Genomic DNA, 19,476 nt, shown 5'->3' on the forward strand with positions numbered 1-19,476 from the left:
TCTCTGCCTCCATAGTTGCAGGCAGCAAGCAATGCTTCTGAACACCAGCTCAGAGAAAAGAGAGTTCTTGTGCTCAGCTCCTGCCTTGCAGGCTTCTCTTTGGGGCATCTGATTGGTCACTGTAAGGACAGGATGCTGGAATACATGGGCTCTTGGCCTGACCCAGCAAACTCTATTTTTTTCCATGTACTTATATGGGGGACAGCAGAGGCCAGCCCTACCAGGAGGTAGATTGAAGAAGCTGCCTCAGGCAGCAGAAATGCTGCTTATGTCAGACAGTCTGCTCTAGGCCCCCCCTACACCAACCAGCTGTGCTCAGGGGCAGTAGAGGGTACTACAGTGGTACCTTGGATCTCGAACTTAATCCATCTTGGGAGTCTGTTTGACGCCCAAAATGATTCGAAAACCAAGGTGTGGCTTCCGATCAGCTGCAGGAGCTTCCTGCACTCAATCGGAAGCCATGTCGGACGTTCAGCTTCCGAAAAACATTTGCAAACCAGAACACTCACTTCTGGGTTTGCGGCATTCAGGAGCTGATTTGTTCAGGAGCCAAGCCATTCGAGTACCAAGGTACCACTGTAACTGATCACCAGCACTGAAATATTTATTGATTTGGATTTATATCTTGCCCTCCATCCCGTAGGAGTTTAAGGCAGCAGACACAACAATAAAATTTATTGATTCTTTCCCAAAAATGTCTTTTGAGATGTTCAGATGTTCAGCAGCGTCCCTGGGGATGATTCCACCATCGCCACACACCCCTCTACGCGTCATTTGATGTGAGTCCCAATGTCATCTGGCCTTAGAAGAATCCCTGCAGCACCCCACCCATAATCCCGCTTGCCCTATAATCCATCCATTGCGGGAGAAAATGCTATCTTTGGCATTTTGTCTGCAGCCCTTTTCTGATGATTGAACCCTTCTGAGCAGCTGCAGGACCTTGTCGGATGGCAGCTGGGCAGGCAGAGGAGCCCATTAGCAATATTACACATGGGGCTGCAATTCCCAGCGTGATCTGTCAAGACAGCAGTCCCCAGTTCACCCTAGCTGAATGGCAGCAAAGGGCATTTTGCTCAGAGATGAGGATGCCAAGCAGAGAAGCTGGGAATTGGAGCAGCAGTATAGTGGCAACTTCAGGAGTGTGGGATCCCTTTACGATAGTCACAGCCACGTCCCTTCTTAGGTTATACAACTTTCCAGGATTATACAATACAGTGGTACCTCGGGTTAAGTACTTATTTCGTTCCGGAGGTCCGTTCTTAACCTGAAACTGTTCTTAACCTGAAGCACCACTTTAGCTAATGGGGCCTCCTGCTGCTGCTGCTGCTGCTGCTGCGCCACCGGAGCATGATTTCTGTTCTCATCCTGAAGCAAAGTTTTTAACCCAAGGTACTATTTCTGGGTTAGCGGAGTCTGTAACCTGAAGCGTATGTAACCTGAAGCGTCTGTAACCCAAGGTACCACTACACTTACTTTCTTTGATTGGGCCATTGTATCATAACGACCAGCAGATAAACCCGAGGTACCACTGTAATCATAAAGAGGGATGTATTGCAACTATCAATGCAGGTCTCTTGGTGTTGCCTTTTAGCTAGAACTACTATTTTCCACGCACATATGTGGGCAAATGGTTTGGAGTGTTCCAATATCTTCTTTCAGAGAGACTGAAGTTGTGTTCTCCTTGACGCTTGCATTTTATGTAACAGAACTGGCACACCTTTTTCTTGAAGCTGAAGCACATTGTGTTGTCAGTGCTCCTAAATACTGTACTCAGCTTTGGAGCATATGGAACAACTCCTTGGACTTCTTCCTGCGCCTTCTCCAGAGAGACCCTAGGAGCCCATCCTCAGTGGCTGACACACCTCCTTTCACTCTGATTGGCTCCAATGGCCAGAAAGGGTGAGAAGACGTTTTCTCATTGGCTAAGAAGTTCCCCTTTTGTGGTGATTGGGCAGCTTTAGGATGCTGGAGACAGAGATGCTGCTGCAGAAATAGTAACAGATCTTTGTCCTACCCCATGTCCCCAGACCACTGTACCTCTGAATTGGAGGCAACGTCTCTCTACCATGGCTAAACTCTGGAGGGCTGCAGGTTGAGGAAGGCTTTTCTCTATTGCTCAGAGGTTGGTTTGTATCTAATTAAGTTATACTCTAAGTGTAGGCCCATTGAAATAAATGGACCCCAGTCATGCCCATTATTTTCAATGAGTCTCCTCTGAGTAGGACTCGCATAGGCAACAACCTTCACTGCCTGATGTCAATTAGGCTTTATTAATAATAATTTGACTTCTATACCACCCTTGATCGAAGATCCCAGGCAGTGTACATTAAAAATACTTTAAGAAGCATAATAATAAAACATAATACAAAACATAACAATAGGCAGCATAATAATAAAATAATCATAATAACAGCCCCTCCCCCACACCTTTAACAGACTATAGATTATGTGTTGGCTGAAGGCCTGGGTAAAGAGGAATGTGTTTGCTTGGCACCTAAAGACATGCAATGATGGTGCCAGGCAAGTCTCTCTGGGGAGAGCATTCCAAACAGTGTAGAAATGGTATAAATAAATATATAACCAGGACAGCCAAGGTGGTCTTGGTCCCAGAGCCCAGTTCACTAAGCTCCTAGTAAGCTTTGGCAAATGCCCACAGTCACCTTGGCATATCCTGTTGCATGCTGGGTAGTTTCAGCACTTGAGAGGTGCCTGGCTTTTTCTAGGTCCGCTAGTGGGCACTTAACTACCGTACAAATCCTTTGGCAATTTGGCCAGGAATGGGGCTTGGAAGAATCACCCTTGGCTCTCAGAATTGACAATCATAGTTCTGGAAGGCAACCAAAGAGTCGTCCTAGTACAACCTCCTGCAATGCAACATACTTTGTTTTGAGACTCCAGATAGATAGTTTGGTATGTATTATGCTCCTGAGATCTTCTATTCCCATGTCTTTTCCTAGGTGCTTCTGACCCCCTTTGGCTCTCTGGTAGGGCAGGGCTGCTTCAATGAGACCCAACTGTCTCTGCCGGTTGAGAACGCCTGTCCCTAGGCTAGCACTGCTGTCCCTCTAGTTCTTCCCGTTGGACCAGCTGGGATTGAGCAGGTAAGCCCAGCTACTGAAGCAACAGTTGTACTGTTTTGCTTAGGTATTATGACACACAGAAAGCCTGGGGTGCCTTCAGGTGAGACAGTCCCTTGAGGACTGCTTGATTTGTAAAAAGGAAGTCCCAATTTCAGCACCCCAGGGGCATCTCCCATTAACAAGGCTGTCTTTGACTAAGGTTCCCAGAGAGTGGCTGCCAGTTAGGTTATACTGCATTAGATGGCCTCATAATTACTTTATTATTTGTTTATAAGATTGGTTTAGCGGTTCCTTTTATACAATGCAGAGTCTCAAAGATGCTCAATGGAATAAAAGTACAACACATAAAAGCAATTTAAAGCTATAGTTAAGTAATATAGTGAAGGTGTGAGCCATCGCCAATATTTTGTCTGGAAATTTCTATTAATTGTAAATTAAAAGCAATGTGTCCTATCAGTATTGTAACTCAAGGCCAAGAAGCTACATTGGGAGGGATATAAATATAGCCAAATTTCAGGGAAATGACTAGTCGGAAAATAGAAAGCTACCTTTTACTGAGTCTGACCATTGGCCTATCTAGGTCAGTATTGTTTACACTGACTGGCAGCAATGGTTGTCCAGGGATTTAGGCAGGGGACACCCGGAGATGCCACTGGGGATTGAACCCGTGACCTTCTGCATGCAAAGCAGATGCTGCCTACCTCTGGGTGATATCCTTTGACCCAAGAGCCATTTCAAAAGTCTGCTCTGAATCAAGATCTGTCAGGCCGTTTCTGCTGACCCAAAAAAGGGCAATTTCTGTATGAAGAAAGCTCAGAACGGGCCTGCCCTAATCCTAGGAAGCAGCAGGAGTCAGAAGAATTTGAATAGTAGTAGTGTTTATTTATTAATAACAGAAGAAACAAAAACTCGTAGCAGCTAGGACTTGCTATATAGGCCAAACTAAGGCCATGTTCACATGATACATTTAAAGCACTATGATACCACTTTTAACAGTCATGGCTTCTTCCTCAAATAATTCTGGGAGCTGTAGCTTGTTATGGGTGCTAAGAGTTGTTAGGAGATCCCTTGTCCACTCACAGAACTACAGTTCCCAGAGTTTCCTGTGAAGACGAATCCACTGTGAAGCCACACTGGGAATTGTAGCCCTGGGAGGGGAACGGGCTCTCCTCGCCCCTCTAAGCATCCTTGACAAACTATAGCTCCCAGAATTCTTTGAGGGAAGCCATGGCTGTTTAAAGCGGTATCAAAGTGCTTCAAATATATGGTCTTGATGTGACCTACGTTTCTTATTATTTTCCCAAAGGGCTGTAGAGGGAATCTCACACTCCCAGGGAGGGCAAGTTTCTTTTACAGCCTGGGCCGGCAGGGCACTAATGCCAGCCCAATCTCTCCTTCTCTGGTTAGATCAGGTAAAAGATGTTTTATTTATTTATTCCATTTATACACTATCTTTCCCCTAAGGAACTCAAGGTAGTATATACATGGCTCTCCCCCTCTCCCCATTTGATCTACACCACAACCTTGCGAGGTAGGCTAATCAGAGGCAGCAACTGGCCCAAGGTTATGAGAGTGAGGATTACGAAGCCTTGTCTCCTAGGTCCAGCGCTGTAACTGTTATACCACACTGGCTAACCATGCTACTAACCATGGCAGCCACATGCAACCATTTGAGGGAACTCCCCTCCCCAAAATTAATTAATCACCCTATCATTTGTTGCCGTGGTGAATTATCTGTGCCAAACCCAAACAGAAACAGTGAGTTGGCTCTCAGGGAGATATAACCGATACTCTTGCAATTAATTAGTCGGCAAAGGGTGTGGCAATTTCTCCTTGCAGATAATTCCCGAGGAGCACGCTCAGTGTGTAGAACGTTCTAGAAATTCAGTTTGGCCTAGGATTACGGCAGGTTTGGGGTTGTGGAGGGGCTGTGGGCATATCTCCCCGCACTGTGGCATCTCATGAAAGTGGGTGTAGTGGAGCCTTAAAATCCAGACTGCTGCTGGCCCGTCTGGGTTGTGTTGAGCAGAGCTGTGACATGCCCCTTCGTGGCTCCTGTTCCTCCCTAGCAGGGATGGCGCTCCACCGGACCCAGAAGCTGAACCTCTTGCGGCTGTTGGTGCTTCTCACTGTGGTGCTGGCAGCCATCAAGTATTTCTTCAGGGACAGGTGAGTATCTTTCGGACAGGCATTGCTGTCTTGCAAGATATTGCTTGTCTTGCCTGCCGCCCTCCCTAGATGTTGCCGGACCCCAAACTTCCATCATCTCTGACCATTGGGCCTGCTGGCTACTGGGAGCTGGAGTCGGCCAACATACCAGGGATGGCCAAAGGGTCCCCCATCCCCGTTGGTTGTCCAGGGTCCCATAAATGGGGCTGGCTCAAAGCTCTTTTGCAGCCATGGGTGGAAATCAATGTTTGCCTATTGCTCTGGGGCTGTTTCAAGATTGTGGGGTACAGCTGCCTTCTTCAACCCAGTCCCCTCGAGATGTTCAGGACTATAATTCCCATTGGCCAGCACAGTTGCACGATTTCTTTATTTGTTTAAATACTTATATGGTGCTGGGGCTTTGTTTATTTTAAAATATTTATAGGCTGCACTTTCCTAAGAATACAGAGAGCTGGTATAAAACATATGAGATTACAGAAGATTGGAAGAAATTTAAGGACTATTTACAGAAATATTGTAAAATTCAAGAAAGTTAGATGGTGTTGGATTGAAATTGAGAGATTTCTAGCTGAAATGATATGTAAGAACATAGATGGGGGGGGAAAAGGGGTTTTAAAAAAAATAAGGTAATGTTACAAGCTGTAATGCTTTAAATGAAGGATTTGCTGAACAAATAATCTTAATTGGGATACAAGAAGGAGAAGTATGAGGAGGTCTGAGAAATTTGTTATTTAAAAGTATGGTTTATGAATTTTATGCTTCTGTTTAATGTTTCTGTTTGTTTTGTTTGTTTGTTTTGTTTAAAAAATTGGAAAACTTAATAAATATTCTTTAAAAAAAAACATATGAGATTACAGTAACTTTGATTAAGACAAGAATTAAAGCATCAGAAAGAGCATAATTAAAAACTCCCATAAAAGATGTAGTTCAAAATGGCTGTGCTGGTTGGGACCCATGGGAGTTGTAGTCCAAAATGGCAGTTTGTCAGGAGCCAGAGTCAGGAGCAGGTCAGCAATAAAACAACCTAGTGCCAGAAAAGTTAACTCTTTGTTTGAAGAAACCAAAACAGCTCAGGCCTAGTGATCCCAGCAACTCTTCCCAGTAGGTCTTGCCCCAATGAGGCAGTGGCAAGGACTGAAGATCCCTGCTTTCCCACTGCTCTCTAAGACTCCTTCCCTGAGTCCTTCCCCAGCAACCTGGTGGAAGGGGACCTGGCCACAGCAGGAGGGGGAGACCCCATGGCTTCTTCAGCAGCCTATCTCATCTCTGGCTCCTGGCTCCGTCCCAGCTTCCTCTCCTGCCTCTGAGTCTGGACTACCCTTTTCCCCAGCCTCTTCCTGCTCCCTAAACCCTGTTGCCTCTTCAGCTTCTAACGCCTCCTTCCCCCAGTCTGTTCCTTCTTCTCCCTCGAACCACTTATCATCGCCATCCCACCACCAATCCCCTAGCTCTGAACCTTCTTCCCCTGGGGGTTCCCTCAGATGGTGCCTCCCACCACTTCTCTGCACCTAGCCTGTCCATGACACCATGCTGGTTGGGGCTGATGGGAGTTGTAGTCCAAAACATGTGGAGGTCCCCAGGTTGGGGAAGGGCCTGCTCTTGACATTATGGGGAGGAGGGAATTCAGTACCACATTTGCCAGCAGCTGCACCTTAACCATGTTGGTGGTCTTCTACTCTCTTCCACACACGCAGCTTCTCCCTGAATCAATACAAGGGATCCAGCCAGGAGAGCAGCTTTTGGGGCAAGGCCGGTGACCTCAAGCACTCCGCAGAGCCTCAGGGCCAGTCCTTGGGGATCCCGGATGTCAAGGTCGTGGCAGCCGCCGCCCCTGCGAGGCAGGACGCCAAGAAAAAGGCCCTCCAGGATTTCAGCTTGATGCAGTTGCGGCTGGTCCATCTGGACCTCAAGGGAGCAGCTCCAAAAGTCTCCTACCTGGAGCAGGTGAGGAGGCCCACCTTGAGCAGGGCTTGTACGCCAGGTGAATCCTGGTGCTAGAGAAATTATTATAGAGAGTGAAAACTGAAATGTGTGTAAAGAGGTCTGAGCAAGTGATGGTTGGAATGTGAAGGTTGTGTTTGCAAGAGAGCCATGAGAGAAGGGCAGGATGACAGGTATGCAGGAAGTATTGCTCTAACTAGTAGAAGGAAGTATGGCTCTAACTAGTAGAAGGAAGTATTGTGATATAGGGACACAATTGCCCTTTTGTTTCCCTTTCCTTCTAAGTTCTTATATTGTTTTCATATCTAGTGTGCCACTCTGCACTATTTGCTGTTTGTGTTGTACCAGCTTTGCAACACCTAAATAAATGTCCTGTTTTGCTGACTTCTGGAGTCTGGGTTTGACTGGCCATCCAGGTGGAAGCCAGAGGGTATTGTACTCCAATATTTCCCCAACACTGGAAGAGGGGAGGGGAAGAGAGAGAGGGGGATAAAGTTGCCAAATACTTTACTAACCCCTGTCACTGTGCTTGATGCCACATCTTGAGCAGCAGACATTAACAGGTGATGAGGTTTCCTCCAGTGCTTGAACACAAATTGCTTCCTCTGGAAGGCTTTTAAGTGAACTCTCTCCCCCCCCCCCTTCTTTCCAGAGAAAGCAATTTAAATACAAACCACTTTCTCTGCAGAGGGGAGAATGCTGAAGGTGTGGTCCCACTATGAACCACCTGATTGGTACTGAAAAGACGTCTTCACAGGAGGTTGCTGTAATTTACTGGCCAGAAGTTATAACCAACTATGTTTTAACTTAGACAGGTGTCAGTCATCTGACATCATTATCATCTCTGGCAATTGACATGGGGGTAGTCCCTCCCACCTGTCAAATGTGGTCTGCTGGGAGATTAGGAACTGGCCCATGGCCTGATCCAGTTAGCACCTGTCAAAACTAGAACCTGGGAGACCAGAGTTCAAATCCCAGTCATGAAGTTCACTGGATGACCTTGGGCCAGTCACTGCCTCTCAACCTAACCTACCTCATTGGAGGGGTGTGCGTGTGTGTGTTTCACCATTATTTTATTTTGTATACATTGTCCTTAACAGAACTGTGCACTTTAGCTGCGTTATCTCACATGGAAAGATTTTTAACCAGGCACTTATAAATCTTCTAATCAAACCAATAAACCAGTGAATGACAGCCATGCTGGCTGGAGCTGCTGAAAGTCACGCTGGCTGTGGCTGATAGAACTTTTAGCTCAAAACATTTGGAGGGCACCAAGTTGGGGGAAACCGCCTTGGATGGTTGCACTACTGAGCTTAGCAATGGTTCCCACAAACCAGGATTGGGCAGCTGTGACTACAGCTACAACTCCCATAATACCTGAGCACTAGCCTTGCTGGTTGATGGGAGTGGCAGCCCAATAAGATCTGGAGGTCCACAGCTTCCCTGCTTCTGAGTTAAGAGAGACCTATTAGTGGATTGAAGCCCAGATGGGACATCCTTTGTTTCTCTCCTGCCTCTTCTCTGGAGCCAATTCTAAGAAGAGCCTTGGAACTGGATCAGGCTAAAGCGGACCTATCTAATCCCACATCCTGTTCTCACAGGGGTCAACCAGATGCCCCCAAGGGAAGCCCACAAAACAGGATCTGAGAGCAATAGTGTTCCCCCATTCTTGTTCACCACTCTAGGGATCCATTTAGGAATCATAAGAAACTACAAAAAGCCCTGAGTCTGCATCAGTCCCAAAGGGGGGAGGGCATCTAATCCTGTTCTCACAGTGCCTGGCCGGATTCCCCAAAGGGAAGAAGCCCAGATGAGTCAAACAGCTCTCTCTCCTCCTGCGATTCCCAGCAAGTGTCTTTCCGAGGCACAATGCCTCCGACAGTGGAGGAGAGACTTTATCCATCAGGGTTAGTAGCCAGTGATCCCCTTCTCCACAAATTTGTGCAGGTCCCTTTTAATGCCATTTGAGGTGGTGGCCCTCAGTGCCAGTTCTGCCAGTTAGAGTGTGCTTTGCCACATTGCAGTTGTACCCGTATGGCAGCTGGATGGTACATCTCACATGTGCTTCTCTTCAGATCTTCCCGCTTTTCTCCAAGCTGGGTGCCAACGGCATCCTGATCGAATACGAAGACATGTTTCCTTTCAAGGGAGACCTCGAGATCCTCAAGTCTCCATACGCTTACAGGTAAGAGGTCTGCCTCAGTCGCTATTGGCCTGCTGTCTGTGTTTGGTTGGTGCCATACAGTTGTGAGGGCATCCAGGCCAAGACCTGACCCTGTTCACCAGAGAGGTGGCGCTCCTTGGATTTGGGTCTCTATCCCATTTCATTGCCTTATGGCAGGACCGGCTCTGTGTGGTTTGACTTACTGGAAGCGGCCTCCCTTTCTGCTCCTACCCGCCAGCTCAACAAGGTCTCTGGGATGCTGGCAGCTTGTGGCTGACCGGTGCTCTTGTCTCCTGACAGCGAAGAAGATATCGAGAAAATCCAGGAGTTGGCAGTGCTCAACAAACTGGAGCTGATCCCTTTAGTGCAGACCTTTGGCCACGTAGAGGTAGGAGAACCCCCTTCTTCATTCCAGCACTGCTGGTCTTTGGTTGCCTTTCTGGTAGATCTATGACCTGGTCTCTCCCCTCCCCCCACCCTGCCTTTGGTGTCCATGCATACCATGCTGGCCGAGGCTAATGGAAGCTGTAGTCCAAAAACAGGGCTGAACTAGCTGGGAATCATGGGAGTTGTAGTCGAAAGCATGCCTATCCTGGCTAGGGCTGATGGAAGCTGTAGTCCTGGGTTTCCCAAACTTGGGTCTCTAGCAGTTTTTGGACTACAATTCCCATCACCCCTGACCACTAGGGATGATGGGAGTTGTAGTCCAACAACAGCTTGGGAAACCCTGAGCTAGAAGGCAGACTACTGACAGCTGCTTTTTGCCTATGAGTTTTGTAACCTTAATGGCTGTGTTGTTTTAAAATTGTACTCCCCCCCCCCATATTTTCTGCGGCTGCTGCTGCCTCCCGTCCCCTCCAATAGAATCTTGACCAATCTTGCTCAGGGAGGGCTAGTCTTTCCTTGGATTGCCTTCAAGGAAGAAGGGTGTAACTGTTCAGAGTGATGCAGCCTTCATATCTGGTTAGGCCAGTTCTTGTCCAGGGAGCTGGACTCCAGTTGTGCCGCTGAGCAAACAATGACTACTTGTTTTGATTTGTTAAAGGTGCAGAAACTGGTTCCCTTGACCTGGGCGAGCCAGCAGGGTGGGGTGGATTCTGCATGGAGCAGAATCTTTAATAGCAGTTGGATAGACAAATTAAAGATGTGAAGGGGTGTTTTCTTTTTGCATGGAGAGAAAATTATGGAGGCAGCTAGGACTGCTGAATCTCTGAGTATCAGGTTGTTTTTGCAGGGATGCACAGAATTGCAGAGAAGAAAGGGATCCCAAGTGTCATCTAGTCCAACCCTCTGCAATGGAAGAATCACAGCTAAATTAGCTGCAGGAAGGGCCATAGGAAAGTGGGAGAACAGCTGCGCAGCATGCAGAAGGTCCCAGGTTCAAACCCCAGCAAGTCTGTGTGGGGCTGGGAATGTCCTCTGCCTGAAACTCTGGAGGGTCGCTGCCAGATGGTGTAGGCAATTCTGAGTTCAATGGACCAAGAGGTCAGACTCAGTATAAGACAGCTTCCCTTGCTCCTAGATCGGACTTGTACCGCTTGCCAACCTGTGTTACAGTTGCCCCCAGGAGAGCAGCTGCAAGACGTTTTCTTAACACAGAAGTTGCATTTAGTATTTTCTATTTGCTGGACTGCCATGAAGGACTTCCTGTTAGTATATTTTGGGGAGCAGGTGAGTTAAATGGTTCAGTGTGGACTAGTCACTTGCAAAGCTGCAATAGATGGTCTATGCCAGTGGTTCTGAAAAGGGGTGGTGGGATTACTTAGGTGGGGCACTAAGAGGCATGGGGCAGCGGGGTGGGGGTGTTTGTGGGCCTCTCCAAGTGCATTGATCTCTTATTAACAATTGCCCAGGCTAGAACCAAGAGCAAAACACCTTCCCTGCTTGGTATTTAAAGTTTTATTGCTCTTATTGCTTTCAAAGTGTTTACGATTCTGAGTTGTCACAAGTCACAGGATAGCCAAGTATTGGGAATAGCTATTGATTTTCTTATAAATTAGTTACCATACATACCTGTGGTAGGTGAACGTTTGTGCGTGTTTAATAAGTAGTTATATATTAACATTTTATGCTATGCATTTCCTTATGTTTTTGTTAGGAAGAAGACATAAAAATTTTGTGTGTGCAATGTCTGGTATCACTGGATCGAGTTGATCAGTTTTGTTGAATTAAACAAAGTAGTTTTAATTGGATTTTGAACCAATGTGCAATTAATTGTTACTGTTTTGAATTTTATCTTATTAGTTTTTAATATTGCTTTTAATGCTGTACCCTGCCCTGGGACATTAGGGTAAAGGGTGGGAAATTAATTTAACAGCAGCAACAACAATGTATAAATAAATGTGCCATTTTCCTTAGTGGGTCATGCAATCCATTAGTCAGAATAATGCTTTTTATAGGGTAGGGGGCACTGGGGATGAGTTTACAAAACCATGGAGGCTGCGGCCCAAAAAAGTTTGGGCACCCCGGTCTGTGCTATTCCCCTAGGTCTTCCCCTTTCCCCATTCATGCCCCAGCTTCCTCTCCTCCTTTCTCCTGCAGTTCATCTTGAAGCATGACAAATACCGGCACCTCCGGGAGGTGGAGCGCTTCCCCAACAGCTTCAACCCCCACGTCCAGGAAACAATGGTCGTCGTGAAGTCTGTGCTGACCCAAGTCCTGAGCAAGCACCCACAGGCCAACTGGGTGCATATTGGGGCAGATGAGGTAAAGGACCTAGATGAAGTGGCGGTGGGGGGGGGGAGAGGTTAGATAAGGTGGACAAGGTCTGTTCCTCAATGGTAGAGCCCCATCCTGCATGATAAGTACCTAGCTAACTGAAGTCATTCACAAAACAGTTGTTGATAGCATAGACATCCTGGCATTGGCACTACAGTCCTTGAACTCTGCTCAAGCCTCTCTCTTGCCTTTGAACAAAAGGTAGAATTCATATCTGTTGCTCCGCCTGTTTTAACTCTGGCCCTGCCTTCCACTGGCATGTGGCCCTCAGATGGCTATCCAGAAAGGAATTCACATGGGTTCAAATATGCCCCTCCTGACCAATGCTTTAGGAGCAGAGAATGTTGGTGTTTTTCCTGGTGGCACCAGGCTGGAACTGACTACCTGGGCAGGTGGAGGCCTCTCCTTCATTGGAGGTTTTTAAACAGAGCTTGGATGGACATCTCGGTCCAGTATATCTGAAGGAGCGCCTCCACCCCCATCATTCTACCCGGACACTGAGGTCCAGCGCCGAGGGCCTTTTGGTGGTTCCCTCACTGCGAGAGGTCAAGTTACAGGGAACCAGGCAGAGGGCTTTCTTGGTAGTGGCGCCCACCCTGTGAAAAGCCCTCCCACCAGATGTCAAAGAGAACAACAACTACCAAACTTTTAGAAGACATCTGAAGGCAGCCCTGTTTAGGGAAGCTTTTAATGTTTCATGTATTACTGTATTTTAATATTTGGTTGGAAGCCGCCCAGAGTGGCTGGGGAAGCCCAGCCAGATGGGTTGGGTATAAATAATAAATGATGATGATGATGATGATGATGATTAAGCAGCAATTCCAGAACAGCAGGGGATTGGACTAGATGACCCCTGGGGTCCCTTCCGACTCTTATGATTCTATTATTGCTCCCAGTAAATGCCCCCCTTCCTTGCCAGCGTGCCAGGCAGGCTCTTGAGTTGTGAGCCTGCCAGGTTCCTCCTGGTACCAGCCTTGGCCCTGACGTTCGTACCTGGCTCCTCCTGCACCTTCCGTTACCACCTGCCCTCCTTTTGTCCCTCCAGGTCTTCCATCTAGGGGAAGGGATGGACTCCAAGAACTGGATGAGTCGCAACGCCGGCAACATGGGCAAGATGTACCTGAACCACATCCGGGAGGTGGTCAGCTTCATCACTGGCCAGTGGGGTCTGCATACCCTCCTCTGGGATGATATGCTGCGGAAGGTTGACATGGCAGCCATTCAAGGTCTGTGATGCTTTCAGAATCTTGTCTGGTTACTCCAGACTTTGCCACCCTGGGCTTCTTTGGGAAGAGGAGCAGGATTTTATTTTATTTTATTTTCTAAAGATTTCATTGCGTGACAGCGCAGCAAAGAACCAAGTGGTAACTTGCCATTATAGACCCATAATGGATGCTTAGATATTACCTTGGAACAGAAAAATCTTCTATTTAAAACCTACAACTGGATACACAATGGTTTTTTGTGATGGTGGTTGTGTCTCTAGCAGCGATCAGCTGAGATGCCTTTATTTCATTTGTTTATTTGCCCAGTTCTAAGTTGTTAATAAAACTTGGCTTATTAAACCGTGGCTTAACACCACATATGAATCCTGCCCAGCAGCTTAACTATGGTTTGTTTACTGCCAATAAACCTTAGTTTCCTGTTGGACACAAACCTTGGTTTGCTTGAACTGTGGTTTGGCATTATGTGTGAACCATCTAGGCCTTTCTTGACTACAGCTCCCATCAGCCCCAGCCAGCATGACTACTGGTCAAGGATTATGGGAGTTTTGAGTCCTTCAACATTCCTGCAGTAGAAGTCTGGGCACAAGGGACTAGGCTTAGGAAATTAGGGCTGTGGGTCTGAGGACAGCAGTGAAGAGCAGCAGGATAGAGGGGAGAGAAGGGAGACGGGAAGAGAGAGTGGGCAGAGAAGAGATGTACATGTGTCCTGGGGCCACAAAGCTGTGGAAGAAGGAAGTTCATAAGCTGATGTGAAAGAGCCAGCCAAATCTTTGGCTGCAAGGCTCTAGTCCTTAATGTCTTGTTGCTGAGGTTGTTGAATCTAGGGTGGGAGCAGCAGCACCTCCTCTCCACCTTCTCATTTTGTTTGTCGATTTAAATCTTTTCAGATTCTGGCATTGCCAAACACGCTTCTCCTGTATTGTGGTTTTACGCCCCGGACTTTGATACTCAGCAAATAGGTTTGTGGGGGTTATTTGTTCATTTTTATTAAATAATCTATATCTTGCCTTTCTATTTAAAAAAAGAAGTTTTCATGGCAGCTTACAAATGGAACATTAAAATACAAGAGGGAAAGCAACAAAAGAAACTGGCGAAATTGGCAGATAAATTTAGAATTAAAAGGCGGTGTAAAGAAACCAGGTGTTAGACGAACCTTCCCAGGAAGAGAATTTCACAGCCAGGGAGCCACCATCAAAAAGGCCCTCTCCCTGCCACAACCTATCTCACTTCAGATGGTTGGGGCTGATCTTGGGGAAGGCGATCACTTCACGTATGGAAAGATTGGCAGGAAATAAAGGAGTGGACACACCAGGATGTTTTTGTACAACATGTACAATTCTTATACATATATATCACATGTGAGAGTCAGCATGGTGTAGTGGTTAGAGTGTTGGACAAGGACCTGGGAGACCAGGGTTCAAATCCCCACATTGTCATGAAGCTCCCTGGGTGACCTTGGACCGGTCACTAACTTGCCTCACACAATTGTAAAATGGGGAAGTCTGTATGCCACCGTGAGCTCCCAGGAGGAAAAGTGGAATATAAATGTAATGAATAAACATACAAACACCGTCCCCCCAAAAAAAATAAAAGCCATGGCAGCATGCTAGCAATAGAACAAAATCAGCTCCCTCAATCAATAGCCCAGCTGGTAGAGCATGAGACTCTTATTCTAAGGCTCTTATTCGAGCCCTACATTGGGCAAAGAATTCCTGCATCGCAGGCGTTTGGAATAGATAACCCTCATGATCCCTTCTAACCCTACAATTTTGTGATCAAGGCTGGGGTGGAGGGAGGTAAGTCTTTCCCTTGCACTGAAAGATGGCACAGCAGGCCTAACCTGTCAATGTCCTCTGTGCATCCAGGGCGATCCTTCCTCATCTGTCTTCTCCCCTGTCTCCCAGGAAAGTACATTGCCAAGTATGCAGAGTGTGGCTTCAAGACCATCTGGTTCGCCAGCGCCTTCAAGGGCACGACGGGCCCCGCCCAGGCTTGGACACCCTTAAACAACCACCTGCAGAATCACCTGAGGTGGCTGAAGGTCATCCAGTCCATGTCGAAGACGCCCTCCATCCGGTTCCAGGGCATCGTCCTCACCGGGTGGCAAAGGCAAGTCCAGGGAGGGAGCTCTGCCATGGGGTGGGAGGGACCTCAGGCCCTCCAGGCATCTGTGTCTGGCCCTCTTGACTCTCCCTGGGCCACACCTTGTCTGTAGGACACAGCCTCTCTCTCACCTGTCTTCCTCCACTGGCCCTCCTTGAGTGCTTTTGCTTTGCTGGAATACATCCTCGAACCCTGATAGGTCAACATTTGCAGCACACATTTAAAGCTCTGTTGGTAGAGCATGAGACTCTTAATCTCAGGGTTGTGGGTTCGAGCCCCACGTTGGGCAAAATATTCCTGCATTGCAGGGGGTTGGACTAGATGACCCTTGTGGTCCCTTCCAGTTATTCAGTTCTGCGATTCTATGATTTTATGATATAACTTCAAACAGGCATGGCTTCCCCCAAAGGATTCTGGGAGCTGTAGTTAGTTAAGGGTGCTGAAATTCCCCTCGCAGAAGTACAATTCCAAGTGGTTTAACAATCAACCCCGCTTCACTAATAACTCTAATCCCCCATATCCAGGGCCTATGTACAGTGGTACCTTGGGTTACATACGCTTCAGGTTACAGACTCCGCTAACCCAGAAATAGTACCTCAGGTTAAGAACTTTGCTTCAGGATGAGAACAGAAATCGTGCTCCAGCGGCGCGGTAGCAGCAGGAGGCCCCATTAGCTAAAGTGGTGCTTCAAGTTAAGAACAGTTTCAGGTTAAGAACGGACCTCCAGAACAAATTAAGTACTTAACCCGAGGTACCACCCGAGGCACTCTGTTCATGTTCAGAGGCAAGTTGTTTATTCCAACAGGGAGCTGCTTCATACTGAGCCAGACCTTCAGGGTTTCTCTTCCAGCCCTACTGGAAGTTTCCAGGTATTGAATCTGGCACCTTCTTATAGAATGGCTTTCTCAGAGAATCATGGAGCTGGAAGGAACTCTGAGTGTACAGTGGTACCTCGGGTTAAGTACTTAATTCATTCCAGAGGTCTGTTCTTAACCTGAAACTATTCTTAACCTAAAGCACCACTTTAGCTAATGGGGCCTCCCACTGCCTGTTAGTTTATTCAGCTCCGGCCCTTGAGCTGATACGGCTCATCTTGACCTGAGCCCAGCAGAGTTTAATCCCAGTCCACATACGAAAGGATGAAGCAGGTATGGTGCTACATCGCTAAGCTTTATTTCTAAGCTATACCAAGAACACACAAATGTACATCTTGCCTCTGTGAGATCAGAGAGCAACTCACAACAAAGAAACGACAGAACAAAGAAACAGGAAACCAGTGAATGTCACATCCAGTCTTCCTTTCCCGTGAGAATCCAACAGTATCTGGACTCTGTGGAATGTAAACACAGTCTTGTGCCTGCAGGCAGCTGCTTAGTGAGGAAACAGAAACTAACACTGCCGCCACACCGCTGCCACGCGATTTCTGTTCTCATCCTGAAGCAAAGTTCTTAACCCGAGCTACTATTTCTGGGTTAGCGGAGTCTGTAACCTGAAGCATCTGTAACCCAAGGTACCACTGTAATCTAGTCCAATCCCCTGCAAATCTAGTCCAGTCCCCTTAGGGGATCGAACTTGCAACTTCTCCATTGTCAGCACCACTTCTGCTTTCAAAGCCGTTGCTCTACCACTTCCCTATAGTCCTTCCCTTTAAAATACAGTAGGATTCCAGTCTACATTGTTCTGAATATAGGACTGGCTTAAATAATAACGCAGGAAGTTGCCTTATACCAAGTCAGACCCTTGGTCCCTCTAGCTTGGTATTGCCTACACTGACTGGCAACAGGTTTCCAGGTGGGGGTTTTTCCCAGCCCTACCTGGAGATGTCAGGGACTCCATCTGGGGCCTTCCGCATGCAAGGCAGGTACTCTACCACTGAACTACAACCCGTCTCAGAGAATCCTGAGCTACCAAAGGAATAGAGGCTGTTGTGTCTGTGAGCTTTCTGTGGACTCCCAATGAAATGTGGCACCAGGAGGGTTGTGGTGATAAATAATGGGGGGCTCCCACCCAAAAGGTATCGACTGGCCTCTCTCCTCTCCCTTTGCAGGTATGATCACTATTCAGCTCTGTGTGAGCTCCTGCCTGTGGGGATCCCTTCGCTGGCTGTGTGTCTGCAGACTTTGGTGAATGGTGAGGGGACCTGGCTGGGGAGCTGTGCAGCGGGAGGGGGTGTCTGTAGGAAAGGCAGGACGATGGGTGGAGTATAAGTGTTGCAGTCGCATCTCATGCGCATTTAACTTGTGCGATTTCAACCGCGCATGGTTGAAGGCAGACTGGCCGAAACTGCGCAGATTAAATCTAAGCAACGGGTTGGGTTTATTTGGCTCAGAAACAGCTTTTCAGCTCTCTCCCTTGCTTGGAGCGGGGGGGCGGGCGGGGGTAAGTCCCAGTCAGTATGCCAGCTCTTGCAAGATCTCACAGGGTCATCTGAGTTCCTGCGAGATCTTCCACAAGCATCTCTAGCGTTCCAGAGCCAGTGCACTGAGTGGGCCTTGCCCCCCAAGCAAGGCAGAGAACTTAACAGCTCTTTTTGCATGAGGTCTGCTTGGGGTTAAAGGTAAAGGTAAAAGGACCCCTAAACATTAGGTCCAGTCGTGGCCGACTCTGGGGTTGCGGCGCTCATCTCGCTTTATTGGCCGAGGGAGCCGGCATACAGCTTCCGGGTCATGTGGCCAGCATGACTAAGCCGCTTCTGGCGAACCAGAGCAGTGCACGGAAACGCCGTTTACCTTCCCGCCGGAGCGGTACCTATTTATCTACTTGCACTTTGAAGTGCTTTTGAACTGCTAGGTTGGCAGGAGCAGGGACTGAGCAACGGGAGCTCTGCCCGTCGCTGGGATTCGAACCGCTGACCTTCTGATCGGCAAGTCCTAGGCTCTGTGGTTTAACCCACATCGCCACCCACGTATCTGGCACAAAAGAGCTTTTAAGCTCTCTGCCTTGCTTGCTAGGCAAGGCTCTGGAAGTATGGGGGATTCTCTCTCTTTCCCCTCACTTATTAGCTGCGTGGGCAGCTCCAACATTTGGGGTATTTGCTATTTTTGTGTATATGCAGAACCCTTGGCACCAAGCCCCTGTGTAAGATTTGATTGCAATGTATTAAGTGTCTCTCACTCCTTTCTTTGCCTTGGATCAGCAGCGGAGCAGCGTAGTCTTCTTTCTTGCCCATAAGTCACAGAGGACTAGCAGCTTAAAGTTCCCATTCACATCACCCAGTTTAGAACCCCAAGTTGCTCTGCATGGAAGCACTTGCTTCAATGGAAACTCAGCTGGGCAAAATATCCACTAACACCCCCCGTCTCCCACACCCCAAATTCTCTTGCCACAGGGGGATTTACAGAAGCTACCAAGAAGAAGGTTCTGTCCATGCTTGGCTTCGAGAACATGCAGTTGGAGAAGAGCATATGGTGTGTAGGGGTTGAATAGGGCAGGGATGTCACCTGGTGATAGGGTGGGGGCAGTTTTCGAGTGGTTGAGTTTCTTGTACCAAGCAGTCGCTGGTCTACTTGTGGATAGCCAGTGAAACTGAACATTGGAAGATTCAGGCCAGGTAAAAGGAAGGACTTCTCCACACAGCATGTAGTTAAACTGTGGAACTCACTCCCACAGGAGGTAGTGATAGTTGTTAACCTAGATGGCTTTAAACAGGGGTGGACTTTGGTAAAATGGCGCTTTGAGCAGGGACCAAATCTCCCCCCCCCCGATATTTCTTATTTTCACAATAATTTATTTTGGTACAGTTGCTTTTAAAATGGATGTTTTTGGGAGGTCCCCATATACAGTAAATATAGGTCTTACTATTCATCATCATCATCATCATCATCATCATTATTTCCTAAATCTGGCACAGCTTTAAAAGAGGATTGGACAAATTCATGCAGGCAGAGACTATTAACAGCTAGCAGCCAAGATTGCTATACTCTGCCTCCACATTTGAAGGCAGCAATGCTTATGAATACCATTTGCTGGGAACCAGAGGAGGGGAGAATGCTCCTGTGCTTGAATCCTGCTTGCTGGTTTCCCACTGAAGCATCTGGTTGGCCACGATGAGAACAGGATGTTGGACTGGATGGGC

At 47.6% G+C, this 19,476-nt stretch overlaps 1 protein-coding gene across 9 annotated transcripts in view; it reads left to right on the forward strand.

Moving 5' to 3' along the window:
• The window catches only part of LOC128401883 (hexosaminidase D-like), a 42,577-nt gene that overhangs the window by 13,390 nt on the left and 9,711 nt on the right, over positions 1-19,476 (forward strand). For 4 of the 9 annotated variants that reach the window (XM_053365460.1, XM_053365463.1, XM_053365464.1 and 1 more), the window contains exons 2-12: positions 2,958-3,101; positions 5,150-5,249; positions 6,944-7,193; positions 9,266-9,375; positions 9,655-9,742; positions 11,896-12,060; positions 13,118-13,298; positions 14,186-14,257; positions 15,203-15,407; positions 17,449-17,531; positions 18,730-18,808. In XM_053365460.1, coding sequence (XP_053221435.1) covers positions 5,155-5,249; positions 6,944-7,193; positions 9,266-9,375; positions 9,655-9,742; positions 11,896-12,060; positions 13,118-13,298; positions 14,186-14,257; positions 15,203-15,407; positions 17,449-17,531; positions 18,730-18,808 — 1,328 coding nt within the window. In that variant the 5' untranslated portion in view covers positions 2,958-3,101; positions 5,150-5,154. Of the gene's footprint in view, positions 1-2,957; positions 3,102-4,394; positions 4,493-4,691; positions 5,250-6,943; positions 7,194-9,265; positions 9,376-9,654; positions 9,743-11,895; positions 12,061-13,117; positions 13,299-14,185; positions 14,258-15,202; positions 15,408-17,448; positions 17,532-18,729; positions 18,809-19,476 lie in introns of those variants that run through there. The other 5 variants (XM_053365461.1, XM_053365467.1, XM_053365465.1 and 2 more) reach the window with 5 other exon arrangements.

This window comes from Podarcis raffonei, chromosome 14, assembly GCF_027172205.1.
Source record: "Podarcis raffonei isolate rPodRaf1 chromosome 14, rPodRaf1.pri, whole genome shotgun sequence".
In the NCBI taxonomy this organism is placed as follows: Eukaryota; Metazoa; Chordata; class Lepidosauria; order Squamata; family Lacertidae; genus Podarcis; species Podarcis raffonei.